Source organism: Crinia signifera, chromosome 4 (genome assembly GCF_055691185.1).
Source record: "Crinia signifera chromosome 4, ASM5569118v1, whole genome shotgun sequence".
Classification (NCBI taxonomy): Eukaryota; Metazoa; Chordata; class Amphibia; order Anura; family Myobatrachidae; genus Crinia; species Crinia signifera.
Window position 1 is genome coordinate 146,718,148 of NC_139220.1, and position 27,109 is coordinate 146,745,256.

The 27,109-nt window shown below is 40.2% G+C and overlaps 1 protein-coding gene across 17 annotated transcripts in view; it reads right to left on the reverse strand.

Moving 5' to 3' along the window:
- Positions 1-27,109, reverse strand: part of NRCAM (neuronal cell adhesion molecule) — a 206,310-nt gene that overhangs the window by 92,557 nt on the left and 86,644 nt on the right. For 15 of the 17 annotated variants that reach the window (XM_083182714.1, XM_083182716.1, XM_083182715.1 and 12 more), the window contains one exon: positions 827-1,011. In XM_083182714.1, coding sequence (XP_083038840.1) covers positions 827-914 — 88 coding nt within the window. In that variant the 5' untranslated portion in view covers positions 915-1,011. Of the gene's footprint in view, positions 1-826; positions 1,012-27,109 lie in introns of those variants that run through there. The other 2 variants (XM_083182718.1, XM_083182717.1) reach the window with 1 other exon arrangement.

A 27,109-nucleotide genomic window follows, 5' to 3' on the forward strand; every position in this document is an offset into this window, starting at 1 on the left:
GCCTTCTGATCGCATTGCACGCAAATCGCATGCAAACTGAATGCGTTGCAATGCGATCCAGCCCATAAGGGGTGCGATCATCGCACCGTGTATGGGCACCTTTAGTGATCTAGTGAGATCACTTAGAACATGCCCCTAAATCACTACATGTGTAGGCCCTATAAGGCATGTGAAAGCTAAGGAGTGTAAAGATACATAGGGGCACTGCAGATGTTACATGCATGTTACATCTGTTCCCTTGCTTATCTTATTTGTGAGCACATGACTGGGAATGCCCCAAGATGTATGGAAAAGCAGGTCAGATTATTCATCTGCAAATGTTTTGACAGGTGCTGAAAATGCATTTCCCAACAGAGTCAATAAAGACTCATAAAGTGGTGACTTCACTAGCCAGACATTGATAGATTGCATAACACTGTACATGCAGTCTGCCATTCTAGGGGAAATGAAGTTTAACATAATTTCCTACTATCTGATCATACACATTAGTAACTGTACTGTAGTAATTAGTGCTTCCGCCAATACACTGTCTTGCTTCTGAGATAACACAACAGGGACAATACATCTCCATGCTGTAGTAACTAATTACTAGGCTGCATTTTGAGCCAATATACATATATATAATATTTTGATATTAATTTCATTACAAGCAAATTCATTCTTGCATACTGGGCTTACAATAATGTATTTCAAGAACTGTCATTGACGAACACCTGAGTGTAGGATGCTCAGGGATTATGGATTCCAGCAGTGTTTGTGTCTATGAGAGTCTAACAGGGCACATCTCGAATACTACAGTATAACTAGATAAAAGAGAAATACTTACGGTCAAGTGGCACTTCCAGTGCTATAATTACTTGGCACAAGACAAGAGCCAACGAAGCTCTGCTTGAGAATAATCTTTTCGTCTGCATTATTTTAAGCTGCCTTACTCCTGCTGAGAGACAGAAGCCTTTCTTCTTAACAACAGATTCCCTCACAATATACAACCAAGTATCATGAAGACAGGAGCTGAAACCAAAAAAAAAAAAAAATCATATTTCATTCCATGAAATATAGAATTGATAATATGTTCTTTAATACAACATATAAAAACACTAAAAAAAGTCTCTAAAATTCACAATGGTGTAAAAATATCTATATTACAAATGACAATATATCAAAATGTGGAATAAACACAACTACAGGTTGAGTATCCTGTATCCGTGCATCCATTATCCGAATTATTCCAAAAACCGTGGTTTTTAGAATCATTTGAATATTTTTTTTTTTTTTATTGTTTTACCCCCCTAACCCTCTTTTCATACTTACCAAGTCCCAGGGCGTCCACAGCAGGCCTCCGGCATCTTCTCCAGGGCCTCCAGCGGTCCCAGGAATGCATTGCGCGAGTGTGCGCGCGCGCGCCGGTGACGTCACCGGTGCGGGCGCACACTCGCGCAATGCATTCCTGGGACCGCTGGAGACCCAGAGAAGATGCCGGAGGCCTGCTGTGGATGCCCGGGGACTGCGTGGACGCCGAGGGACCACCGGACACCATCGAGGGACAGGTAAGTAAGCCTAAAAAAAAAATATTCTAAAAACCGAAAAATTCCCCTATCCGGAATGCTCGTGGTCCCGAACATTTCGGATAGGGGATACTCAACCTGTATTAAAATATGTTCAATCACTGCTAATTAATTTTTTCTGTATCTGTTTTGGGCCAGTCATCATCAAACAGATAATACTGACATACAGAATGATAACACAAAATGGTACTTGCAGGCCATTTACAATTAAGTAAATGTAAGCCCTCCATTTTTGTATATACTGATAAGAGGCTCTGTACCTCACTGATGGGCTGTTTAACAGTCACCCACTGCTGCAACTGCTTTACGGCTTTTGGCGTGGTGGTGCGTGTGGCTTTATGCTAATGCTAGTATCAACCTTGGTATATGAGCATGCATCTGAATGTGCAGTAGTCCTATAACTGCCCAGGAATTCAGAGCCTTCTAAACAGTCCCTGGGCCAAGCAATGCACTGGGCCACTACCCACCTATTTACAGGCAAAAATGTAGAACAAACATAACTTACCCCTTCTGGGTTCCTACACTGTCTACCCAAGCTGACAGCCATTGGATGTATATCTGCCAGCTGGGAGATAGGTAGATTATGCTGCCTAGCCGCACTGACTGTGCGGCTAGGCAGCATAGGCAGCATTCTCTATCTGCCCTTGAAGAAGCTCCAATGGCAACAGTGCAACTGCTTAAATGCACCTAAATCATGGGCCCATAGGTATCTGCCCAGTGGGCCCATTACTTAAGATGGTCCAATACGTTTCTGATACCCTGGGGGAAATTTACTAAAGGAAATTTGTAAAAAAAAAATAGGTGTATTTGTATCCAGAAATACACTTATTTTTGACATTTACTATCCCGAAAATACGGCAATTCGTATTCGTATTGATGTGCTATCAATACGAATTGCCATATTTTCGGGATAGTAAATGTAAAAAATAATGGTAGTTCTGGATACAAATACACCTATTTTTTACAAATTTCCTTTACTAAATTTCACCCCATGTGCCTCAGCTGCGACTGTACCTGTGTGTATGTACACCATAACATGCAAATGCTGCACACATTTTTTTTGTTTGCGGGGGGGGGGGGGGGGGGGGGGTCATGCATTTGCAATAGCAATACAAAAAACACAAAACTCTGTGATCATGGATATTGCATGTGATTTAGAATCAGGCCCTCAATACCTGAATGTGTGGGTTAGCAGCATGTATGTGCCATGCAAAATGTATGTATTAAATATATTTTGTATGTAATAAATATATTTAACCCTTTGAGTGCCAACATCTCTGTGAGAGATGTGCAAAATATCCGATAAAAATGCCAGCGGTGCTTACATTTGTTATATAAATTCAAACAGAAAATGTTGAGCAAAAAAAGATTATATTTCCTATTTAAAGTAAACATTACAGGTCATTATGATAAAAAAACAATGTTTGCTTGGCAATTTTCACACCTATTTTGACAAATTCACTTGGCACTCAAAGGAGTAATGAACACTGAACCATACACATCTTCAGATATGGTAGAACTACATTATATTTCAGTAGGATGGTTTTTTTCACATATTCCACACTCCAATTCTCAGTTTAAAGTACAGCTGTACTCTTCTCCATGTCTATCATTTTCACCATCCATGCACAAAAACAGATATGCGCACTTGTACACATAAACTTGTTTTGCTTCTAAATTTTCTGTGCTTTTGTATATATCCTGTACTGATTCTCACATACAGTAGATGCATGTTGCATGAATCTCTTTTGGGGTATTCCATCTTTTTTCTGACTGTAGGAACATTTCCGACAGCTGGAAATATCAGTCAATTCATCGGAAACACATGGATTAGTGAAAAACTCACCGAACCACGCGTATATTGACAAAAATGGCTGCAGATCTAGCAGCCATTTTTAAAAATGCAGATTCAACTTTTTAAAAAGTGTAATCTGCATGGGCTTTAATGTGGCCATAGGCTATAGGTAATTGAATACTTGTGTGGGAAATATCGGCACACACTGAATACCCCCTTAATGATTACTATTCATGTTTTTGACTGCACCCATTTTTCGAATACTTAACCTCCGGAGTCCAGTGGAGCACTTCCGAGATCCAGGAAAAGGCTGCAGTGGCTGAGAGGAGGGAGCCCGGCCAGAGGAGGCTGCCTGGCAATCAGTTGCCATAAAAAAACCCAGGTACAGTATTCTATTTTTAAATTATTTACATGAAAATTTGTTTGATAATATTTAACTACTGTACTGTATAGTCCTCAAACTCTGCATCAGCTTTAACAACATATAACTACAACAGTGTGCTTTCTAAACATGTGCAAAATGATAAAAAGATCAATGAGTTCCAATTTATCAATCATTGCATGAAAAGCAAACTACATATAATTTCAAATGCCATATTTAATATATCCACATACTGTCTGGTTAATACAGCCCAACAAACATCATAGTGCTAATATAAAATTAAACTATACTTTAAAAATCATTTTAAAAGAAATAAATGCACCATGGCAAATGTTTGAAATATTTGCAAAAAGTGTATAAAATAGTATATATATATATATATATATATATATATATATATATATTAAACACTTGTTGTTCCAGGGAAAGTAACATGGGTACCGCACGGCTCCCCGACAGTCGGGATTCCGACAGTCATTCCTCCGACGTCGGAATCCCGACTGCTCCCTTGTGGGGGTCCACAACCCCTATAGAGGGAGAATAAAATAGGTGGCTGCAGCGTGGCGAGCGCGCAAGGGGCTTCATTGCACTCCCCACGCTGTGCAGTCAGGATTCCAACGTCTGACTAATGACTGTCGGAATCCCGACTGTCGGGCTAATATACCACACCCAAGTAACACAATGTGGTAAAGTCATGTTTGAAATTGCAAACCAAAGCAACGCAAAGACTATTAACTTCAGTAAAATAGACCATGTAAAGAAGTCAGTTAGTAACTATTTACTGTATTTTTCCATTTCCCAAACTATTTTACAGATCTACATCATGCAAAATGCCACTACTGCTGTATACTGTGGGACTTTGCTAAACACAACATGTAACAAACTGACCAACATGTCTGTAAACAGAGCTACTGGTACTCCTAAATAATGCTGTTCCTGGCTTTTACCCAATGCAGAATGAAGCTATTAATTGATAATAATTAGACTAGAAGGGTCTCAGAAAACATATATGATATGACCATTACACTTACCTTTACACATTGCTTGTACAATCACATCCTGTCTTCCTAGCCAACATGCATTTCTATCCCAAAAGATTTTCTCATTCTTTGTACAAAGCAATTTTATCTTTTTTACTAAGCCCCTGAGCAAATGTGCTTATGTGACTGTGCACTTTGCCACACTGATTACACTGGTGACCATCCATCAGTAGACAAAGTGATTGATTGAATATTGGCTGTATACTGTGCTGAAAGCATGAAAAAAATCGTTTAATACGGATTGCTAAGGAAAGCCAGTGCATTAACAGTTTCAGCACTGGACATGGCCAACTATGCCTGGCCTTGCAAAGTGTTTAATATACCATTATGCTTGAAAGCTAAACATATCATATGTATAATAGATCATGCATCATTATTCACTAAAATGAGTGGTAGTTTACTAGTAATAAATGAAACAGGTACCATAAGAATTGTTTGCACTGATAACACTGACAATTCTAACATGAACAAAAACCATAAAAGTCTCACGTTATAATAATACTATTTCAAAAGCACTTAAAAATCAAGGGCATGATAGAACCAGCGCATATTATTCTATTGCTCGCTAAGAAATGTGTCGCTTGTTCACATGCACTACTGTCTGCTGTAAATACCAAACAGAGAAGGAGCGGATTAACATATACGTGAAAGTGTGCCAATGCTGAAATACAGATATACTGTATGGTGCAGCTGCACAAACCAATCTAATCAACACTGAGTGCAATACATTATTCTAAGACCAGAGAGAAAATCTACATGGATAAAACACTTTATAAAAGCTTAGATTATTGTTTTAGCTTTGGGACTTCTCTAAGTCACAGTGGTGCACAGCAAAGTGTCGGAAATGCTGCATTATAGGTTGGCTCATATTAAATTAGTCGGGAAAAGTACAGCAATCTTCTGGTTTATATATATTATTTTTAAACACTGGAATTATAATAAAAATATATATATTTTAATATTGTTTTATTTTTACAAATTGAATGTAAGCATTACTCTGTAACTACTGTATGATATAGAGGGGACCACTCTCTCACTCCTCATCCTCATGAAATACACATACGACAACTCAATGTCCTCATTATTGTTGATGCAGTAAAGAGCAAAGCAATAGAAGAGACCATTAGGGCTTGACTCTATTAAAAACAAATAGAAGTGAGCTGTCATTGTAATGGTGTAAAAACACCAGCAACAGTGGCAAACTCACCACAATCTCAGCCAGATCTGGGTCTTGACTTGCTTATATCATTTAATTTTAAGAATATTCCCTGTATCTCTTGAGATAAACATTCTCACATGATGCTGCCTCCTCATACTTCACTGTTGGGAGTTGATGAGGAATGGACAGTGTTATGTTTGTGCCTGATCACAAATCCTACATCTACATTTTGCCTGGGTCACTGTGATATTTTCTGGTAAACTCCAGACATGCTTTGACGTGTTTTACATTTAATTTGGGTATTGTTTTACATTTATTATGTAACAGCCTTTATTTTCTTTCTAATAAACCTCCCATAGCTTGATCTACAGCTCCTGGTATGCATTTTCATTCCACTCTTCCACTGAGCTCTGTAGCTCCTTCAAAATGATACAGGAGTAGTGAGCCTCTTTGTGGCTTCCCGCCTATTTCTTCTTCTTGCCTTAATTCAGTGTTTTGAGCGTCAGCTTTTTCTAGGCAGTACGCCACTGTATATTAAATCCACAAAATCTGTTCATCGTTTTGAAGCACTTTATTCTGTTGTTATTATACACTTCATTCATTTTAATTAATTTTAATATTGAGATCTTCAGAATTAAGTTTTAACACAGCTGACATTAAAATAAAATGTATATATATTGGGGTTGATGCTGCATAGAATGTATTTGTTTGCATAGCATATTGTGTGCATTTGCTTTGCACATTATCAGGTAATGCTACTGATGCAGTCCAAGATGTTTAGAGTTCTGTAAAAGGGGGAAGAAGTGCTATTATTTTGTGCACATTTATTTTTAGCGCTGTATAGCTAATTTACTTACAAATTTGCCTGATCTCCAATGACTACACTGTATATAAAAGTGAGCAGAATAAACAGTACAGTACTTGCATACGGGACATTATATTATTGTATCTTTTCTACAACATTAAATAAAAAAACTTGGTAACAAAAAAACAAAACTGATGCTTTAAATGTAAGAAATAACAGAAGGCAAAGTGCTGGTTGTGCATTCTTAAGGAGATATTGTAAGGTGGGAAAAGTGCTCATAAGTCAGATGAGTAAAGCTAGTTATACGCTAGCTTAAAGAGATTTCTTTTGGGAGGATTTAGTAGATGTGTAGACTCTGTGTGCCTATTCAAAAGATGAGGAGAGTTCCATATAATAGGTAGAGTGTAACAGAAGCCTTAGATGTGATGCAGAGACTGAGCGGAATGTAATAGCCTAAGAACTTTGTAGTGACTAATAAGTTACCACAAATAAGTTACCACAAATCATCAGCAATAGTGCCTTCTAAATTGCAGCAATTGGGAGGATAAAAGGCGAAGTAGCTTGCGATGTGCAGCAGGATTGGGATCACAGTCAGTTTAGATTACTGGTGCGTGTTTAAATAGAACAAATGTAAGGAAAAAAAAATAAGCGAATCCTACCTTTCGCTAACAGTTGAATTAATATCATATATATTAGATAAACTAATATATTCAGCAGTAATATATCTCATGAAAACTATTGGGACAGACTTGAGTTTAACACTTTAAATGCCAATATCTCTGTGAGAGATGTTAAAAATATCTGCTAAACCTGCTCTAACCAATGTTGGAGACAGTGTGGCAGTGTGGGCAACATATACCACATCTTCTGGGCCTGCCCTAAGCTCCGGAGGTACTGGGACGAAGTCTTCAAGTTAATCTCTGATGTCCTCCAACTTACTCTGACCCCGTTACCATATATCGCCCTAATCCATGTGTTTCCCACAGGAGTCCCAGTGGAAAAAACGTATGTCCTCGGGCATATACTTATTGCTGCATGGGCGAACTTAGCCCAGCAATGGAAACAACACTCCCCCCAATCCCTCCTCCAGGTTATCTTGAAATCAAATCACCATTACCTTATTGAGACCAGTTCACTACCTTCCTCATATGAACCCCCCCGCCCCCACTCCCGCTGGTTACCATGGTACACATACATCACGGAAGGAGATGGTACCAGATTCCTTCCCTCCGCAGCCCCCCTGCCTTCATCACAGATTAGCCTGAATTAACCTCCTGACGCCCTTCCCATCCCAGGGCCCTACGCCTAGTCCTTCATCCTCCAACGCTTGTTAGTTTCCTCCTATTCGGTATATTTGAGGACCACTGTGTTAGCCATGTCTTGCTATGTTCATAACCATGCTTTCTTATTAGTCGCTCTGCGTAGCGACATGTTATATGTTATGTGTTATTTGTCAATTTGTACTTGACTATGATTGAAGTCCATGTCCCCCCCCACCCCTGAATGTCCCCTCTTTCTTTTTGTACCCCATATAATCTTTCTGTACCAATAAAAATTTATTGATGGGAAAAAAATATATATCTGCTAAAAATGACAGTGTCGCTCACATTTGTTATATAAATTCAAATAAAAAATGTTGTGTAAAAAGATTATATTTGATATAGAAGGTAAACATTACAGGCCAGTATGATGAATAACAATGTTTGCTTGGAAATTTCCACACCTATTTTGACAAATTAACGTGGCACTAAGGGTTAAGCAATAGTACAGTAACTTATTACCTGTAGTCAAACAGCAGACAGAATAAAAGGTATTTAAGTACTTACGCTGCATATGTATGTTCAGTCTTCAATATGAATGGATTTTGGGGCATGACCACAGACAATGTAAGAGACAGACTGAGCTACAGACTAGCTATTTATCATTATTGCTATTTGTAGATGAGAGATAACTAAGGTGTATTGTTTGTTTAGGTGATTAGAGAAGTTGGAGCACTACTGAATTTTTGAACCAAAGTGTATTTCCTATCTATGGTATTGGGTATCCTATATTACCATAGCCTTGTGCTTGGTGAGATGCAAATATGAGATGCAAATATGAAAGTTTATAGACCATTTTATTAAATATTTATTTTAATTTTAACACCACACATAAGCAATATTCTAGCAAGCAAATACTTCAACCCACATATTCCACCTACATAACAACTGTGCCCATACCGGATATCAATGCCAATTTACACATGTCACATTTTTTTGCAGTAAGACTCTTCTTTATCTGTCAGCTGATATGCGTACCAGCTCCATTCTGCTCAGGGTACCCAATGCACATTTCCTGTGAACTTGATTCTGCACAACTCTCATTTAGACTGGAGCACATTTACAGTATGAGAGTATACATGTATATTGTAGATATGACTGAATAAACTAGAAGCATTACTTTTTGTACTTTGTTTTTATGATTTAATAGTGATATTACTTTAATAATTACCTGGAGTATGTAGTTTTAAGCACTATCAGGCCTGACTTAGAAGGACACATGACTGAGACTACTTCAGTGGATTTTTCCAAAGTTACAGTAGGTCTATGACTATAAGCTAATTTTAGTATAAGATCTACAAGCATGTGTAGGAATGGATAAGGACTGGGCGCCAACTTTGAGCACCTATAAATTATGTAAATCCACTTGGTATGTCTTTATGGCAGCCGTCCAGCCAGGATTTCCACAGAGTCTCTTCAAGAGTCTTTCATTGCACCTTCTCTGCCATTCACTGACTTCTCAGCTTCTCGATGGCTAATACTACGTGGTACAAGGAGGCGGAAAGGTGATGAAATGGGCCATGATTGGCAAGCCTTGGCTATCTTGGATTTTCAAAAATGTCGCTGCAGTTCACCAATATTATAACAGAATTGCTGTGACAAGCCAATGACATGGTTCATCTTGTGATCACCCTGTCCTAATATAAGCCAGCCAACACATGGCTGGAATACAGTTCAATGGCAGAGGAGGAGTGATGACCAGGTAAGGATGATGTATAATACAGTAACTCCCTGCTCTTTCTCCTCTAAATGATCATTTAATTACATTTTTTGGAGCGGAGGGGGGGGGGTCATCTTGCTCTGGGCACCAACCCTCCCCATTGCGCCTCTGATGCTCATACTATGTTTCACAATATATATTTTTCAATGGCAAACAAGAAAATTGTGCAAGTACTGTACTACTCTATGCTACAGAATGAAGGTGTGTGTGTGTGTGGGGGGGGGGGGGGTTGTGAGGGTTAGCCAATGATGTCCTGCATTGTCCTGCATGTACAGATGATGGAGGATGTCGATGATGTCACATGGGAGAGCGCATCTTCAGCGGCATTGTCACTGTACGATATTTCGATTTTGTTGGTCGGAATCAGCAGAAACATTACAAATATCATCCAGTGTGTACCCAGCTTTAGTTCATGGTACAGAGATATACTGTAGCCATAGACTTTTATTGTTTTTTTACTTTAGCTAGCCATGGCATTGTGTTTATAATGAACTCTAGAATTCTTTTTAGCAAGTGAAATCAATCAATGATTGCATGACCTAATTTTTTGAACTTCAGCCCAGTATCTGGACATTGAGGCTAATGCATTTTCAGCCTCTGAGCAAAACAATACTACGCTCGGGAAAAAAATGCATGTACAGTATATGAGTATGGAAATGTTAAATGAGGCTCAAATATAAATCGTGAAAGCTTTTCCTGTAATTCTTTCTTTAACAGAACAACCAAGTACTTTAGCTGTATTTGTACAGAAAGATGGATAAATGTTGACTGTGTGTGTATGGCATTCCTTAGAAACTTAAGCCGGGTATACATTAGAATAATGTGTTGCCAGCAAATTCAACAGCTGGCAACACATTCACACTTGCCGATGCAGGGGGCAATGAGGCAATGGAGCAATGGGGGATGTCATGCTACATTCAGCAGCAGGGCTGACCAGAAGACATAGCAAACCATTGCGAGAGTATGCAAATCACGGGTACAAACTGAATGATCTGGACGATATGTTGTTACGATTTGGCCAAAACCATATATCGGGTGAAGCTCGCTCTGGTGTTAACCCACTCTAGGTTATCAACAAAACGTATCCAATTATGCACTACAGTACAGTATGTTCCATCTATATGGCACTGTGAATATGCATATATATTGCTTTCACTTATATTACTTAATAACACTGATGATTTTTGTGTTGGTGCTGCCCTTTGTAATGCAACAGTTACAAATACACAAATGTAATTTAAGCATGTCACAACGATGCTGAAATCATAATAATTACTAGCAACAAAGATTCCTAACCTGTGTTATGCAATTTAAAAAATAAGTGTCTGATGCAGACTTGGAAGCACATCAATCGGTACCGCACCATCAGTTGCAGCGGATCTGAGCAGCTATTCAATTGATGCAGCACCTTTTGTAGAGAGGTGCTCACTGCTAAGATGCAGTCTTGGACAATTATCGGGAACATTGGTCTGACTGTATCAGGTTTCTGTGTAACCCTATGGTTGGCAAAGCTAATTACATTTTTACATAACCTTTAGGATTGCTTACATTTTATATGAACATTTGAATTTATAAGTACTATATTTTTTTACTTATTCTTTGTTACATAAGGCCTGATTTAAACATGGATGTAGCTGCCACTGTATCAACGTTTATCTGAAGCATTTCCATCACTGTCCATTGGTTACACCACCATCAAAGCCTTGTATTAGCACTATGGGAATTGCAGTGAGTATGGCCTCCTGTGTAAGCGTCTTGTGGCTTTAAATACAGCAGCCTTCAGCGACACATCTGTGTCAGCATCAACACCCCCATTGACTCACAAGAACACACAATACAATTATCAGTGTGTGTGTCCAACTCTGCACTGCATCCCTGTGCTAAACAATCTGGATTCATTGCACTGTCCCAATCAGACACATTTGCCTAGACTAAAGGCCCCCATACACTAGCCGATTTTGGTCAGATTTCAGCCAGATCAGTCGGATCTGGCCGAAATCGGACCAAAATCGGCTAGTTTTGATGTCCCCTCAGATACGATGCGCGGTCCCGTGCGCATCGGATCTGCGTCGGGTGGTCGGACCTGCTGCACGTCCGACCACCCGACTTGGGACCTAGTGGGGCGGCGCGGCGGTGGAGGGAGCAGGGGGGGCTGGGGACGCTGCGGGGGACACAGGCGGCATAGAGCCGGGCAGGGGGAGCCGGCCGGGAGCTGTCAGTAATGAATAAAAAAAAAAGCCCATACAATGAATGGGCGGCCTGTGATTGGCTGAGCGCTCTCTCAGCCAGTCAGCCCCCCCTGCTCCCTCTACCGCCTCGCACAGACGCTGTCCCCCGCAGCGTCCCCAGCAGCGGGGGACACAGACGTGTCCCCCGCAGCGTCCCCAGCCCCCCTGCTCCCACCTCTGTAGCCCCCCCCCCCCTGCTCCCCGGGTTTTTTACATGTGATAAATCAAGACGATTTATCACATGTAAAAAAATGGCACATCAAGTGCCAATCTAATCAAGCTCCCTCGGGGAGCAGCCGGGGAAGCTCAGGGGGAAGTCGGGGGCGACTTGTCCTAAGGACAAGTCGCCCTAGTGTATGGGGGCCTTTAGAACACTGGCTGATAGATAGCAAGCACCATCAACCTGAAACTATGAGGTTCATGGCACCTCAGAAGCTTTATCTTATTTTATATTGGTTGTATGTTTTTATGTATGTATGTATGTATGTATGTATGTATATATATATGTATATATCTATATGAATAGCTAACGCATATGGCTAAGGATATTTATAAAAGCTTGAAGGGAGATAAAGTGGAGAGAGATAAAGTACAAATCTGCCTCAAACTACCATTTTTCAAACAGATCCTGGAAAATGGCTATTAGGTGCTTTTTGCTAATCTGCGCATGCGTGAGGTCACACGTAGCAGCCCAAAACATGGCGTCCGAGCGCCTACCTTCGCAGCTAGGCTGCACAGGCAGGGGACTGCTTTGCAGTGTTACTAGACCATAACAAATATAAATAGATCTCTTGTAAATAGGTTTCTAGGCAAAACAACATGCATCAACACCAGATCAATGTAATGATCCATACGATCTCATATGATGCTCTCAAATACAAAAATACAATAGCTGCTCAAAAAATAAAAATGTTATAATGAAATTGTAATCCAATTTCACGTATGATTTCTAATTTAGAAAATGTCACAATCTCAAAATTCTAATCAATGAATATATAATGCACTATAAAATACAATGTATACAGAAAAGAACACAGACAAGTACAGTACAATTTTACTTCACAACACAAGTTCTAATTTTTGGTGCCTTGGGAGCAATCTGTCTGAGGTCAAAGAACTAACATTCATTCCTTCTACTTCAAAGCCTCTGTGGTAGCATCGGCCCACTCACAATCCCCAAACAGACATTTATTATGTGAGATCAAAAAAGTTACTGTTGGTATGGTTGATCTCTCAGTCAGAAATATACTTAAATACATGGCATATATGATATAAAGATATCAGTACGGAAGGAATGAAGCATGTTTTGAAAAAGCGGAATGTTATAATAACCAAACACAGTATGTTCTTAAACAGCAAGTAAGGCCACTGTGAACACTAATTTCTAGCAAGGCATATGCACATTCTTGGGCTGTAAAAAGGGGTATGCGGTCACTGGGTAGACAATGTCTAGCCGTGAGTTTATCACGCTTCTGGCACTGTGCCAGAAGCATAACAAGTGCAGCGAGCCATGGCGGGGATGCAGTACACTTATACGGTGTCCATGTCGACATCCAGTATGTTGACATAGACTCCAAAAAACATGTGAAAAACTCATGTTGACCTTATTCATGTCGAACATGTCTATGTCGAAATAAGCTTGTGCCCACCTTTCATCAATGTTGACCTTGGGTATGTCGACCATTTCAAGATGTCAACCTAGTCACTGTCGACCTAGTGACTGTCGACCTAGACACTGTCTATGATCTATACCGTAACCGCAAGGATGGATGTTCTGCCAACTGCTTTGACGGAGGGATATGTTTCTTCTACACCACTAATGTGACCCTCTGTATATTAGCATCCATTGAATTTATCAAATTTTTAAAATTGATATAGAACTTTACTGTGAGTTAAAGCCCAGTAACTCTGTAGTAGATACACAAAATATTTTTTGAGAAGTATCGAATTTCTTCATTAAGCATTCTACTGTAGAAAATTAAAAATACAATAATTCAAAACAGGAATTATAAACTATGTCAGACTTCCCTTTCCTTTGTTGGACTTTAATATATACGTTTTACCTACAATGACCAGTTTGCTTAAACTCGTATATTTAAATACACGTAAGAAGCATTGAGTGTGAGACTGGGGAATGAAGGGCCCATGCTTAAGGTATGGCAAGTCCTCACAGGGGGTGTGGCCAGTCAGCACATTGTCTGGGACACTTGATAAATAAATAGGCGTATAGTAAATATTACTAGTACATGTATGATAATGCACCAAATGAATAACAGCAATGTATTGTAAAAAATACAGCACTGTCTACTGCAGTATAATGTAATCTATGTATGATTAGTGCATAGTCTGGAACCAGATACCTAGAGGAGGAGGTGCCCCTGGGAGCCTGCAGCCCTGAATATTACTATTAGTAATCAATACATATTATATTATATTTTTAATACAGTTTGTATGTAAAATAGTTGCTTTACTGTTACATTGTTTAACTATATGTTATTAGTGGAAGGTTTAATGTAAATATGCTGCATGCTTCCAAAATAGAAATTGAAATGTTAGAAACTAAATAAAATACAATGTGACATCTCTTGGTATACCCAATAAGTATGAAACGAGTAAGTTAAATTAACTACAGTTAATAGCAGCGAACTTTGTGCCAAATGGATCCAAACTTTGTGGATAAATGCATCTTCTTTGTTAAAGATAAAGATCCCTAAGAAACGTGTATACATTGGGGTGCCGGACAGGTTTCCGACAGTCGGGATCCCGACAGTCATTTACCCGATGTCAGGATCCCAACTGTCAAAACGCAGACAGCCGGGTGCCTGACAGCCACCCGCTATTTTCCCTCGTTAGGGGCCCACGATCCCCATAGAGGGAGAATAGAATAGGTGGCTCGCGTAGCGAGCCACCGTGCCCGCAGCGTAGCGAGTGCAGGAAGCCCGCAAGGGGCTTTTTTGCACTCGTCATGCTGTCTGACTCCGGGCAGTCGGGATCCCGACGTTGGGATAATGACTGTCGGGATCCCGACTGTCGGAGTCCCATACCACACTCATACAGTACATTGAACCAGCCACAGGATAGAAAGTACCATTACTCATTAAGCAGTCACACAATGTGATGGCTTAGGAAGCTCTGCTATCTACACTCGCCATGAGAACACTGAGTGGGAAGGTTACTGCATCAATAGCACAGCATTTCCTCTCAAAAGGCAACTCTGGGAAGTTGGAGACTTAATTCTGGAAATGGCTATTCCACATCCAATTCTTTGTCAAGGCTGTCTTAGAAAATCTGCAATACAATAGAATGCCTATATTAGTGGCATGGCTCATTAGTAATTCCAGTATAATGATTATGTTAGAGGCTTGCAGGAATCAGCAACTTACCTACTCTTTCATCCATAAATAATTTCCCTTTATTATTACCAGTAGACCACTTAGCTGTGCTAAAAACTTTGTGACCCATTAAATGTGACCCTATCTATTTGTGAAGTTTATTTTTCGGATATTCCTTTGACAAATTATAGAACTAGTACTTTAACATACTGTAAGATGGTCATCATGATTTATAGATTTCATGCTGAAAGACAATTGTATTTTGATAATATAACAAAAACAAACTAAGGATCAATAAGATGTGTGATTAAGGCACCAGATTAAGTAGTGAGGAGAGAGCTTCACATATAAACAGGGTGCAGAAATATAGGGTTCTGTATACACATGTCAGGCAGGAAATACTAGTCAGTGCATTCCCCATAATAAAACAAAGGAGACCACATTTATATAATTGTTTGGTATTTTTCTAAATCTGAAATTGTATTATTTACATGCAAACCTGTAGTAAATATAAGTTAATATGCCATTTCTACTTTACAGTTATACTGTTCTTAAAAAAGGTTACAAAATAAAAGAGCTTAAACAGTGGCGTAACTAATAATTCTGCGCCCCCCCGCCGAAAATGCAGGGGGGCGCCCCCCTAGGGTAAACAAATCCCCCCCCCCGCGCGCGGTCGTTACCTCAGCCATTACCTGTGCTGCCAGTCAGTGTGTAGGGGAGCCGGGGAGCGCGGAGGGGAGCCGGTGTGTTGTGCGGCGGCAGGGGGGGTTGGTTTACCTCCTGACGCATCCGACCGTGTGCGCCTGGTCCCGGTTCTCCCGGCTGCTGCTGCTAGTACTGAGAAGTGACACTTGGAAAATGGCTGCCCCCATACAGCAGACGAAAAACTGTCTGCAGTATGGGGGCAGCGATTTTCCGAGTGTCTCTTTTTGTATTAGCAGCGCTGGTTGCAGCAGTAGCCGGGAGAACTGGGACCCGGCACAGGCGCAGTCATAAGCAGAAATTGGCAGTGAGTAACTAATAATAGTCCCGCAGCCCCCTCGGCGCCCACACCCCCTCAGCGCCTCCCCGCCACCGCGGGGGCTGCGGGAGTATAGTTACGCCACTGAGCTTAAAGGGGAGCTGGTAAAACCATTAACAGAATTATTCAGTGCAGCCACAGGAGGGAAGTTTACCAGTGGAGTACCTCAGGGATCTGTACTTGGACCAGAGCTTTTTAATATCTTTATTAGAGACAATGCAAATGGAATTGAGGGTTAAATATGCCTTTTTGCAGATGACACAAAGGTATGCAACAGGGTAGACACACAGGAGAGGTAAAACAAATTATTGATGATCTAGGTACAGTACATTAGATGGTAATGGGCAAGAGCATGGCAACTACAGTTTAATGCCAAACAATGCAAAATCATGCACTTGGGTCTCTAAAATCCAAAAACTAAATATAGAATAAATGGCACTATAATGGAAACTACTGAGGAAGAGAGGGATCTAGGTGTCACTCTTTCAGGTGACTTAAAAGCAGGTAGGCAACGTAACAAAGCAATGAAGAAAGCAAGACAGATGATTGGTTGCATAGAGAGAGGAATCAGAGAAAGAAAGAAAAAAAGAAAGAAACAAACAAAGAAACAAAGAAAGAAACAAAGAAAGAAAGAAGTAATAATGTCACTGTATATGTCATTGGTACGACCTCATCTAAAGGCCATATCTCCAGAAGGAAATAAATACATTAGAGACTGTAAAAAGGACAACTCAAATGGTGCATGGCCTACATCACAAAACGTACCCGGAAAGACTAAAAGATTTTAATATGTATAGTTTAGAGCAGCGAAGGGAAAGGGGGGCGCATGATAGAAACTTTCAAATAATATAAAGGGTTTTAACAAGGTACAGGTGGTGCTTGGGATAGGCATATTGATATCCTTACAAAGAAATAAGGATCAAATATGGCTTGAGGTAACATGTTTAAAAAAGTCGCATACTAGATGGGCCAAGTGGTTCTTACCTGCCAACAAATTCTATGTTTCTAAGTTTCTAAATTGATAAACAAACATGATAAATCTTGCTGTGATCAAATAGTGCATAACCTGCTCAAAATATTCTAATTGGATTTTGTTTCACTGGAAACTACTGTAACTGAAGAACCTAATACAATAGTTCCTGAACTGTGTTTAGACACCACAGGGTGCTGCAAGGCTCTTGAAGGTTTGCCTCGAGTTGGTGGTCCAGGAGCAAGTCAAAGCAAATCAAATGTATGTCCAAAATGATAGGCAAAACCAGTGCTAGTGGCTGCCAATCCTAAAACATATGGAGAACCAGAAGCAGATATGTACATCAACACATAACTGACCCAAAGGATGACAGATAGGCACAATCAACTTATATTAGTATTTTTGTTTCAAATTTATTAATAAATTATCAATAAACAAAACTTATTCTAGGAGTTCTAAGAAGGCTGATACTGTACGGTGCTGTGATTCAAGTAATACCCCTTTCCCACTGCAGCTCTTAAACGGTAAATTGCCATTTTTGTTAGCCTTTTTAAACAGGTAGAGCTACAGTGGGAAAGCTCCAGGGTGCTTTACCCATTTAACAAATACCGGTATTTGTTAAACGGTTAAAAAGCAGTGTCTTACCTGTTTAAGAGACTTTTTTTGGCAGTGAGAAAGGGTCTTAAATGGTATTTAAGATCCCTCACTGGTCCTCCCCCTCCCCTGGTACCTGTTCTGCCCCCCCCCTTCCCCTGGTACCTGGCCTACAAACCCCCCCCCCCCCCCCCACCTGCCCTGCACCCCTTCTCCCCTGGTACCTGCTAGTGCTGCTAGTTCCCATCCGCCGATTACGTCACATTCGCTGAACGGACCCCCACTGACACTGCTCACATGAGCGTTGCTGCCGCTTACAGGAGGCGAGTGGACGAGGCTTGTGACATTATATAAAATGACTACATTGCTTGCCTTATAAAAATGCACCTATAATATCATGAAGGATGTGTCAAAAACGTCATTAAAACGATAATGTACCATTTAAGAGCTGGAGTGGGAAAGGGTCTTTATGGCTCAGACCTGTTTAAAGACCCGTTTAGAAATACTGGGTCATTACCCCTTTAGGTGATGTGAAAGCAGCATAAATTTGGGAACCACTGACCTAATAAGAAACTAGTAAGCCCGCTCTAACCAAAAGCTTTGAAAGCTAGTCTTCTACTTTCTGCTGGCAAAGCATGTGCGAGAAAGAACTGTAGTTTCACTCTTTGCCAGCAGATGGCAGTGTTTCAGAGACTCACTTTGTGCTGTGAACTATATCACACCCAAAATTTCCTGGCAATTTCACTGACTACTGCTTTGCATCAACTTACTGTAAATTGATACTTTAAGAATACAGTGAACAAAAACATGTCTTCTTGTGAATGAAGAGTGAGTTTCTAAACAGTCAATATAGTTATACATTTTGAATTATAATTTTCAGTATTGCAAAACTAAGAAAATGGAAAAAGGTAGACTATTATATATGCAGCACTGTAAAATCTGAAGTCTTCATTAAACTTTACTCTATTTACGCTTACTTTTATCTTCATTGATTAGTTCAGTGCACATCCATAAAGAGTATCTTGTCCTCTCTTCTATTCTGCCCTTAACACTTTTATCACCATGACAACAAAATGCCATGGTATTCGGAATATCACTCTAACAGTTTATCTGCCATGGAAACCATCTAAATAGTTACATAAAGTCTAAACCCCAATGTAAGAACACTGCCGGATATGATCAGATTTGGGAGCTTTCATATAAAACCCTATTAAAAATTAATATATAGTGCAGGACCATAATCATTTTTTAGGTTTCTACTATAAATGATTTTATGGGTGACTACAGATGTAAGATAACAGCTTGCAAATATAGAAATATATAGCTCTCTGACGGTAACACAGACATCAAGAAACAAGGTACTGTATAAAGTAAAAAGATGTCTTAGAACCAAGTACTGTTGTGAAATGATTACAATAGTTTTACATAGATAGTTATTATTTTACATTTTATGCTATTCCGAGACAACATTTAAAGAGTTGAAACTTTTTTTTTGATAATACCGTCAATTAAAAATATATGTACAGTACAGTTATTACCGTCTCAAGCCACTGAGCACTCATATACAGTATTTTGTTCTAAAGGATTGCACCAGTGCTTGAAGCCTCTGAATCAGTGGTTCCCAAACTGTGTGCAGTGGCACCCTGGGCTGCCTCGGCACATTTACAGGGGTGCCTCGAGTTGTGATCCAGGACAAATTCAAATTATGTATGGTCAATTTACTAGGAAAAAAACAGCGCTGGTGGCTGCCAATCATAAACTATGTGGACAAACAGAATTGAATCCTATGGATTGCTGGTTGGGCAAAAACACAAGGAGACACTGATGGTGCTGCAAATGGAACCAGAAGTGACGTGATGTGTTTTGTATCCATGGCAAAAGGAGACTTCTTTCACCATCGGGAGACTCATTCTTCTTCCACCATTACCAATATTATTTTGAAGTACCCCGAACCAGTCAGCAGTGTACCATCAGGGGTACAAGTACCCCAGGTTGGGAACCACTGCTCTAGGGAGCTGTGTTTCCATAAAGTTTGGGTACCACTGCTCTGAATGTAACCCTTCCTTCACAATTCACTCTATGGGTATGAGATTCCTACTCAGCAGCACAGGCTGGAAGTCTGGACTGAATCTGTTTTCTGAGGAGCATACTGTACTGTAAGGAAGACACAAAGTAACTTTAGCTTAAAGATAAGCTTTTAGGTGTTACAGTTGTCACATGATGCCTTGGTCTATTAAGGCTTTTTCTGGTTAATTTTTCACTTTAAAAATATTTTGTGCAACACATATAAATCTTTTATGTACATAATGGAACATATTCAAATGGCCATGAAATTGTTGCTGCAAGAAAACTATTATCGCAACCAATTTCTGATTACCATGGCTACGGTATGTGCACTCCCGATAATGTTTGGTGAAATTCAAAATAAACAGTAGACAACAGTCTAGATGCAAAGACTGTCCCAAAGAAATATATTTTGCAATGTTTAAAACATCAGTCCCATCCCCAAAATACCTGTCACCCATGTTTAACCCTTTATTCTTTACTTTACTAATACAGGGTGCTCTCCACAGTTTACACCCAAGGTGCCAGCCCCTACTACTGGGTGCTCTCCACAGTTTATGCCCAAGGTGCCAGCCACTACTACTGGGTGCTCCCCGCAGTTTACATCCAAGGTGCCAAACCCTAATACTGGTGCTCTCCACAGTTTACGCCCAAGGTGCCAGCAACTACTACTGGGTGCTCTCCACAGTTTATGCCCAAGGTGCCAGCCACTACTAAGGTGTCATCCACTACTACTGGGTGCTCTCCACAGTTTACACCCAATGTGCCAGACCCTACTACTGGTGCTCTCCAAAGTTTACGCCCAAGGTGCCAGCCACTACTACTGGGTGCTCTCCACAGTTTCCAGTGTGCTCTAGAAGCAATTATTACTAATGGGCCCTTTTCATAGTCTCCGGTGTACAGGTGTGTGCTCATGGGAATGTAATCGTGAAAATAGTGCCTACATCTGTGTGCAGGCACATAAATATGTAGCCACTTCCTATTGGAATGCATTGATGCATACGCACTCATGACAATTCATGTTTATATAGTTACTGCAACAATATGTGCATACTGTGTGTGCGAAAGCATTAGGAAAAGGTTGAGGGACAACCCATCAGTCCACTCTGTTGGTATTCAACACAAGTTCCAGTATACTATGTGCTGCAATGTATCCATTATACAGTCACCTCCGAAGATTCAATGTATCCTGTGTTATGGTTATTGCGCTCATTTATCCTTGGAGACTCTCTTTGTTAAGTCTGTACTGGGAATTCTCCACTGTCACCGACTTCGATTATTCACCAGTCCCTAATGGATATTATGGACTGTATTATTGTGCTATTGTCTACCAGTATCAATAAAGAAGTTTAATTTCAGCTATGAGGGAAAACTCCTGTGTTCAGTGATGATGAAGGTTTAGTATTTGGATGAGTAGGGGCAGGCAGGTGCATGGTGACTGTTAAGCCCTCATACACACTAGGCAATATTGTTCACACTATCACTCAGAAACAGGGAGGGAGTCCTCATTAACAACGATCATGCTTTAGCCACAGCATGCCTGTCATTCCCCGCGGCATTGCTTCCTACATCCCAGGCTTTCGGATACCCGCACACGCCATGTCCCTGCCGCCACCAATAATGGTGTGGAAAAGGTTTGGGTGGTGTGTAGGGGGGCTTTACTGTTTAGATAGCCAGTGAGAACTGAAGGGGAGGGAGGGGAGGGCCTACTGAGTCTGCACTAGCGCATATAAAATAATGATGAGGTTCAAGGAAATGTGGATCCCGCCTTCATCTCAAATAAGAAAGAAAATACAAATAGTTTAGGATGTTCCAAACAAGAAACACAAAGGACCAGATATACCTGAATATCTTAATACAATTATATCAATACCTACAATAATATCAATTTATTTAGGTATTCCAGTTTGAGAATGCAGAAAACCACTGCTTGTAATTAGCAGAAAAATAAAAATGTGCCACAACAATGTAATATAAGAAATACTGGTAAGTGCAAAAAACATTTAGCAACGCTTAATGGAGATCTTTACAAATATAAAGTCCTCTGGCCAGAAAAAAACCCCAACAGGTAATGTCCAATAAATTATCCTGAACATTTGTGTACAGCCTGGTAAGAACACACGCGTTTTGCCTACCAATAAGAATTCCACCTGTGGAAGTCTTTCCGAAGTGTTAAATATGCTTTCCTATAAATGTTACTGGAAGCTGCATCCTCCCATGTAAAGCATGAGACTTAACCAATAGTGCTTTGCATACAAAAATTACCCATATATGTAATTCTTATAACATGGAATGTCCGAACAATGCACCTTCACCTTGTCTTTATCTCAGTTCACAAATCTTAAGCACACTTACCAATTGCCACGGTGCCACGTGACAACAATATAGTGTATACACACAGGCCCTTATTCAGATCTGATCGCAGTACAATTATGTTCTCAAAATGGGCAAAACCATGATGCACTGTAGGTGGGGCAGATGTAACATGTATAGAGAAAGTTAGATTTGTGAGAGTTATTTTGTTTCTGTGCAGGGTAAATACTGGCTGCATTATTTTTACACTGCAATTTAGATTTCAGTTTCAACACACCCCACCCAAATTTAACTTTGTCTGCACAGTGCACATGGTTTTGCCCATTTTGAGAACAAATTTGTATTGCGATCAGATCTGAATAAGGGCCATTGACCGACAATATTCCGACCATGGCCCTAACTGTGTGGAGTTTGTATATTTTCCCCATACTTGCGTGGGTTTCCTCTGGGTACTCCTGTTTCCTCCCACAAACCAAAAATATACCGGATAATTGGCTCCCAACAAAAATTAAACCTAGAATGTCTGTGTGGGCGTGTACATGTGGAAGGGAATATAGATTGTAAGCTCCACTTGAGCAGGGACTGATGTGAATGTTCAACTATTCTCTGGAAAGCGCTGCGGAATATGTATGCGCTATATAAGAAACTGGTATTAAATAAATAATATTGGTCAGTGCCATCAATCACCCCCAACTCCGTACATGCAGTCGCTTATGTTATTTTTAGATTGAGCTGCATCTTCAGATGACAGGCGGGGGGGTCGTTAAAGATGCTGGGGAGTGCACATTGTTAACAATACTGAGCTTACACACTGGCCGTTGTCAGTGATGTACCATTAACTATATTATTATTGTGCATATTGTCAACAATATACAGGTAGGTTAAATGGCTTCCAACAAAATTAACCCTAGAATGTCTGTGTGTGCGTGTACATGTGGTAGGGAATATAGATTGTAAGCTCCACTGGGGCAGGGACTGATGTGAATGTTCAATTATTCTCTGTAAAGCGATGCGGAATATGTGTGCGCTATATAAGCAACTGTTAATAAATAAATAACAGTGTACCCAGCTTTACTCTGTACATTTCAAAGCGTCCCAGCACTCTGCCCAAACCCTCAGTCTACGGTAAACTTCTCTTTCTATGCAGTCGCCACTATCCTGCACCATATTTTTGCACTTAGGAAGCAATCATATAGTGTAAATCAGGGCAAACAAAGTGCCACAAAAAGTATTTACTCTAGGTCTTCGGTATTCAGCACTTTGTAAATAAGGCTCACTGCGCTCGTACAAAAATGTAGACACTCCAGACAGATTTGCAGAATAGCATGAAGCAGCAGGGCACAGTGACCCTTCCTCAGATCCTCTCTTTGTGCAGCGTCCTCACTGTCTTGACAAGTAATAAAAGTGACACTATGAAATTCACAATCTTGCTTCCAACCTGTTTACATTTTCATGCATGAAAATACATGCTATGATGTGACTAATGTGATGTATCACATTGCTAATACAACGTGATAACTGTATGGCATGCCCTGCAAGATGTGCTTAACCACAAACACAGAACTTGGGCTGTACACCAAAGTCTGCCACCTTACTATTCTATTTCAGGGCTGCCTGGTGTGGTTATACTTTGCTGCTATATTCTTGTTTTCTTTCCAATCTACATTTTATGTATTCTTCAAAATTCTTTATATAACACTAGCAAACAAGGAAAGTGACAACAGCTTCAGGTAGGTGTCCACAAAAGGAAATGGAACACATTTTTCCTAAAAGTAGTATGGAATTACTATACAAGTAAAAATATAAATTTTTGTAGTTTTACTCGGAGCAAGGATTTCTAGTGTAAACTCCCCAATACACTCATATTCGATATATCATATGTGGTCCTGTAACATAAGATGTAAATCGTTTGCCCCCCCCCAGCAAGTGCTAACAGATCCTGTCAGATCCGATAAATCAGATGTGCCTCTCTTGCAAGCTCCTGATGCGATCTGATGCGCACAGGGCTGCACATCGGATCAAAATCAGAGGATAGGCACATACGATTTGGGCACTTTTTACATGATTTCTCTGCTCGATCAGTGAAAAATCTCTTGCCATGCACGGAGAATATTTCTCATTGAATACTGCCCTTTGAATATATGCATGCCACATATAATTTTAATCAACAGAAGCTGCTTGTGCATCCTATTCACTATTCAAATAAGACGCTATTTAATGTAACAATTAGCAAAAAACAAGATGTATGGCTCTACTGAGTCGCACCTAGGGGTGTTTAACGTGATATTTCTTTATGCTGCACCATACGGTCCATATGTAACTCCTAAACATGCTTTGTAACTAAAGGTGCCCATATACAAGTCTGACTTGTTGGACCTGTTTTCCCCTTGAACTCCCCCAGCAGCTCCCCATCACATGTAAAAGGACTCCCGGGGAGTTGCCAGGAGAGTTCGTGGGAAATTGGATGCAATACATCGCAGGTGCTAAAAAGCATATGCCGCTGATGGTCCAATTCCTATTTATGTTTTGTGCTGCACAAGATCTCCAGGGTCTAATCCGATGAGCACTGGAACACGCATCAGGCCCAATCTGATGTCAAACACCTCTGATTTGGACAGGATTCATCCAATATATTGGCCTGATCCGTGAAAGGAGACCAAATCGGATCTGGTAATGGGCACCTTTACAATAGCTTGTACTTGTCCAAAATACAATTGTATACTTTAAAAAGTTCTCAGCAGAATGTTTTATGACAGGACATGGTACCAAAGCTTAGCAAAATGGAAATGGTATAAGATGAGTTGTTCCAGAACAACCTCTTCTACATCTCCCATTTAGAATGAGAGTTCTAGGGAGCAGGGCCCTCCCTCTACTTGCTTCGTCCCTCCTCCAGTTAGCTCATGCACTTTAGCCAAAATGTATATGCTTGCAATTATTTATACATGCTGGTTACCCTCTAATTATGTATCTAGGTCTAGGTATTACTACTCTGTACAGAGCTGCATAACATAAATAAATAATAATGCCTTTATACAGAACATGTCTAAGCACAGCAAAATATTTTTCTTATATTGCTTTGCAGTGCACTACAGTACTCTGCAGTGATTGGCAGTAAGAAAAACAACATACATAAATCTGGGACATAAAAGATAAGATAAATGCAGAAAAAATAATCAGCATTGCGGTGTATGCAGGCACTCCGGCGCCATCTTTCACTTTGCAGCAGCTGACATCACACAGTTGCCCCCAAAAACAGGTTTGGATATGCCTGTGATATCCGGTCCACCCCCCCCACCCCACAAAATACTGCATTGCTACCCGCTGTTGTCGTTCAGTTTGAGCGCATCACATTGTGAAAGTTTGCGAACTGCGCAAAGGTCTGAAAATCGCCCATTTAAGAATTTCGATCTTCTGCATCAGAAGCTGAATAAGGCTCCTTGTCTTTATGGTAGCATTAAATAAAGTAAACTCTAGCAAGCATGTTCTTTCTCTCGTTTACACTCTTGTATATTTTATATGCTTTTATTGTATGGTCGCTGCCTGTGCAGCGCAGTGGAATATGATGGCACACACAATGTAAATACGGAATACCTGCAATGTAATAGATCCACACATTTCATAGATAAAAAACCATCATTATGGATGTGTGTTATTATACAGATTAGGGCATTGATAACGATGATAGATTCTGACAGGAGAGGAAAGTACAGTCTCACAGCTCTCCTGTGTGGCTGCCATGACATAAATGCACCTGCAATATGAATGAAGGACAGATGCGAGAGAGTGCTTAGTAGGGCATCAGCTGTAGCCTGAGGGTTCTCTCTCAGCATTGTGGGGGCCAGAGGAGAGTCCGCGTGCACCTGGCAGGTGAAATGATTATTCTCTATTTGGAAACAAAGAACTTTCCATTGCTGATTCTTCATGTTTGTTAAACCAGGATTAAAAATAAAGAAGAGAGGACAAGTGCAAAAATAGCATCTGTAACTGCACATTTCTAAAGCATAAAGGGTTCCACATAAAAGGGAGGTCATAAAACTCCTGCAGATAATGGTAAGCATTCAGCATAGCCTGTTGGCATCATAAAATACTGAATACAGTGTCTCTCTCTGAAGTCTGGACACTATGATGGATGAAACCTCAGCCTCTCCCCTGCTACTGGAACTCTAAAACGGGATACATCCTATTGTTCTCAATGTATCATTGATGGCTTTCTAAAGGAAGAACGCTGCTACAAATAAGAGTAAATGTAAATGCCTGTGGAGGGCTGCTACAGACAAGTATGTGAAAATAGAGAACCAGACAGTAGATGAGCAAGTTACTGCTGGGGCCCAAGCACACAATCCAGAACCGTTTGTGCACCCAGCTTGTGTCATCTCAGAATATGCAACCTGAACATTTTCTAAAACCGGAATTACCGCCATATGACTATTTGATTCACAATTTGGCATGAAAGTATCTATTATTCATCATAAATAACATTCTAGACAATAAGCAACCCTCAACATATACGAACTTAGTCAACATAAATGACCCAAAAGTATAAAACTATATGTACAGTAATCAAAAAAGTAAAACAAACATTAAACAAAACACTACAAACTGCAACAAGGCTGAAAGAGTTAATAAACTCCAACACAACAAAACTCTACAAATGCCCCACTTGCATTAGTCACAAGCTCATACAGTTACAGTACAGTTCAACATGTGCATTATATAACTGATAATTACCATGTAATATGTGTCAATTTCCCTCTGGTAATTGGAAAATGTGGACTGTTAGAATGGTTCCTGTAATCCTGCTG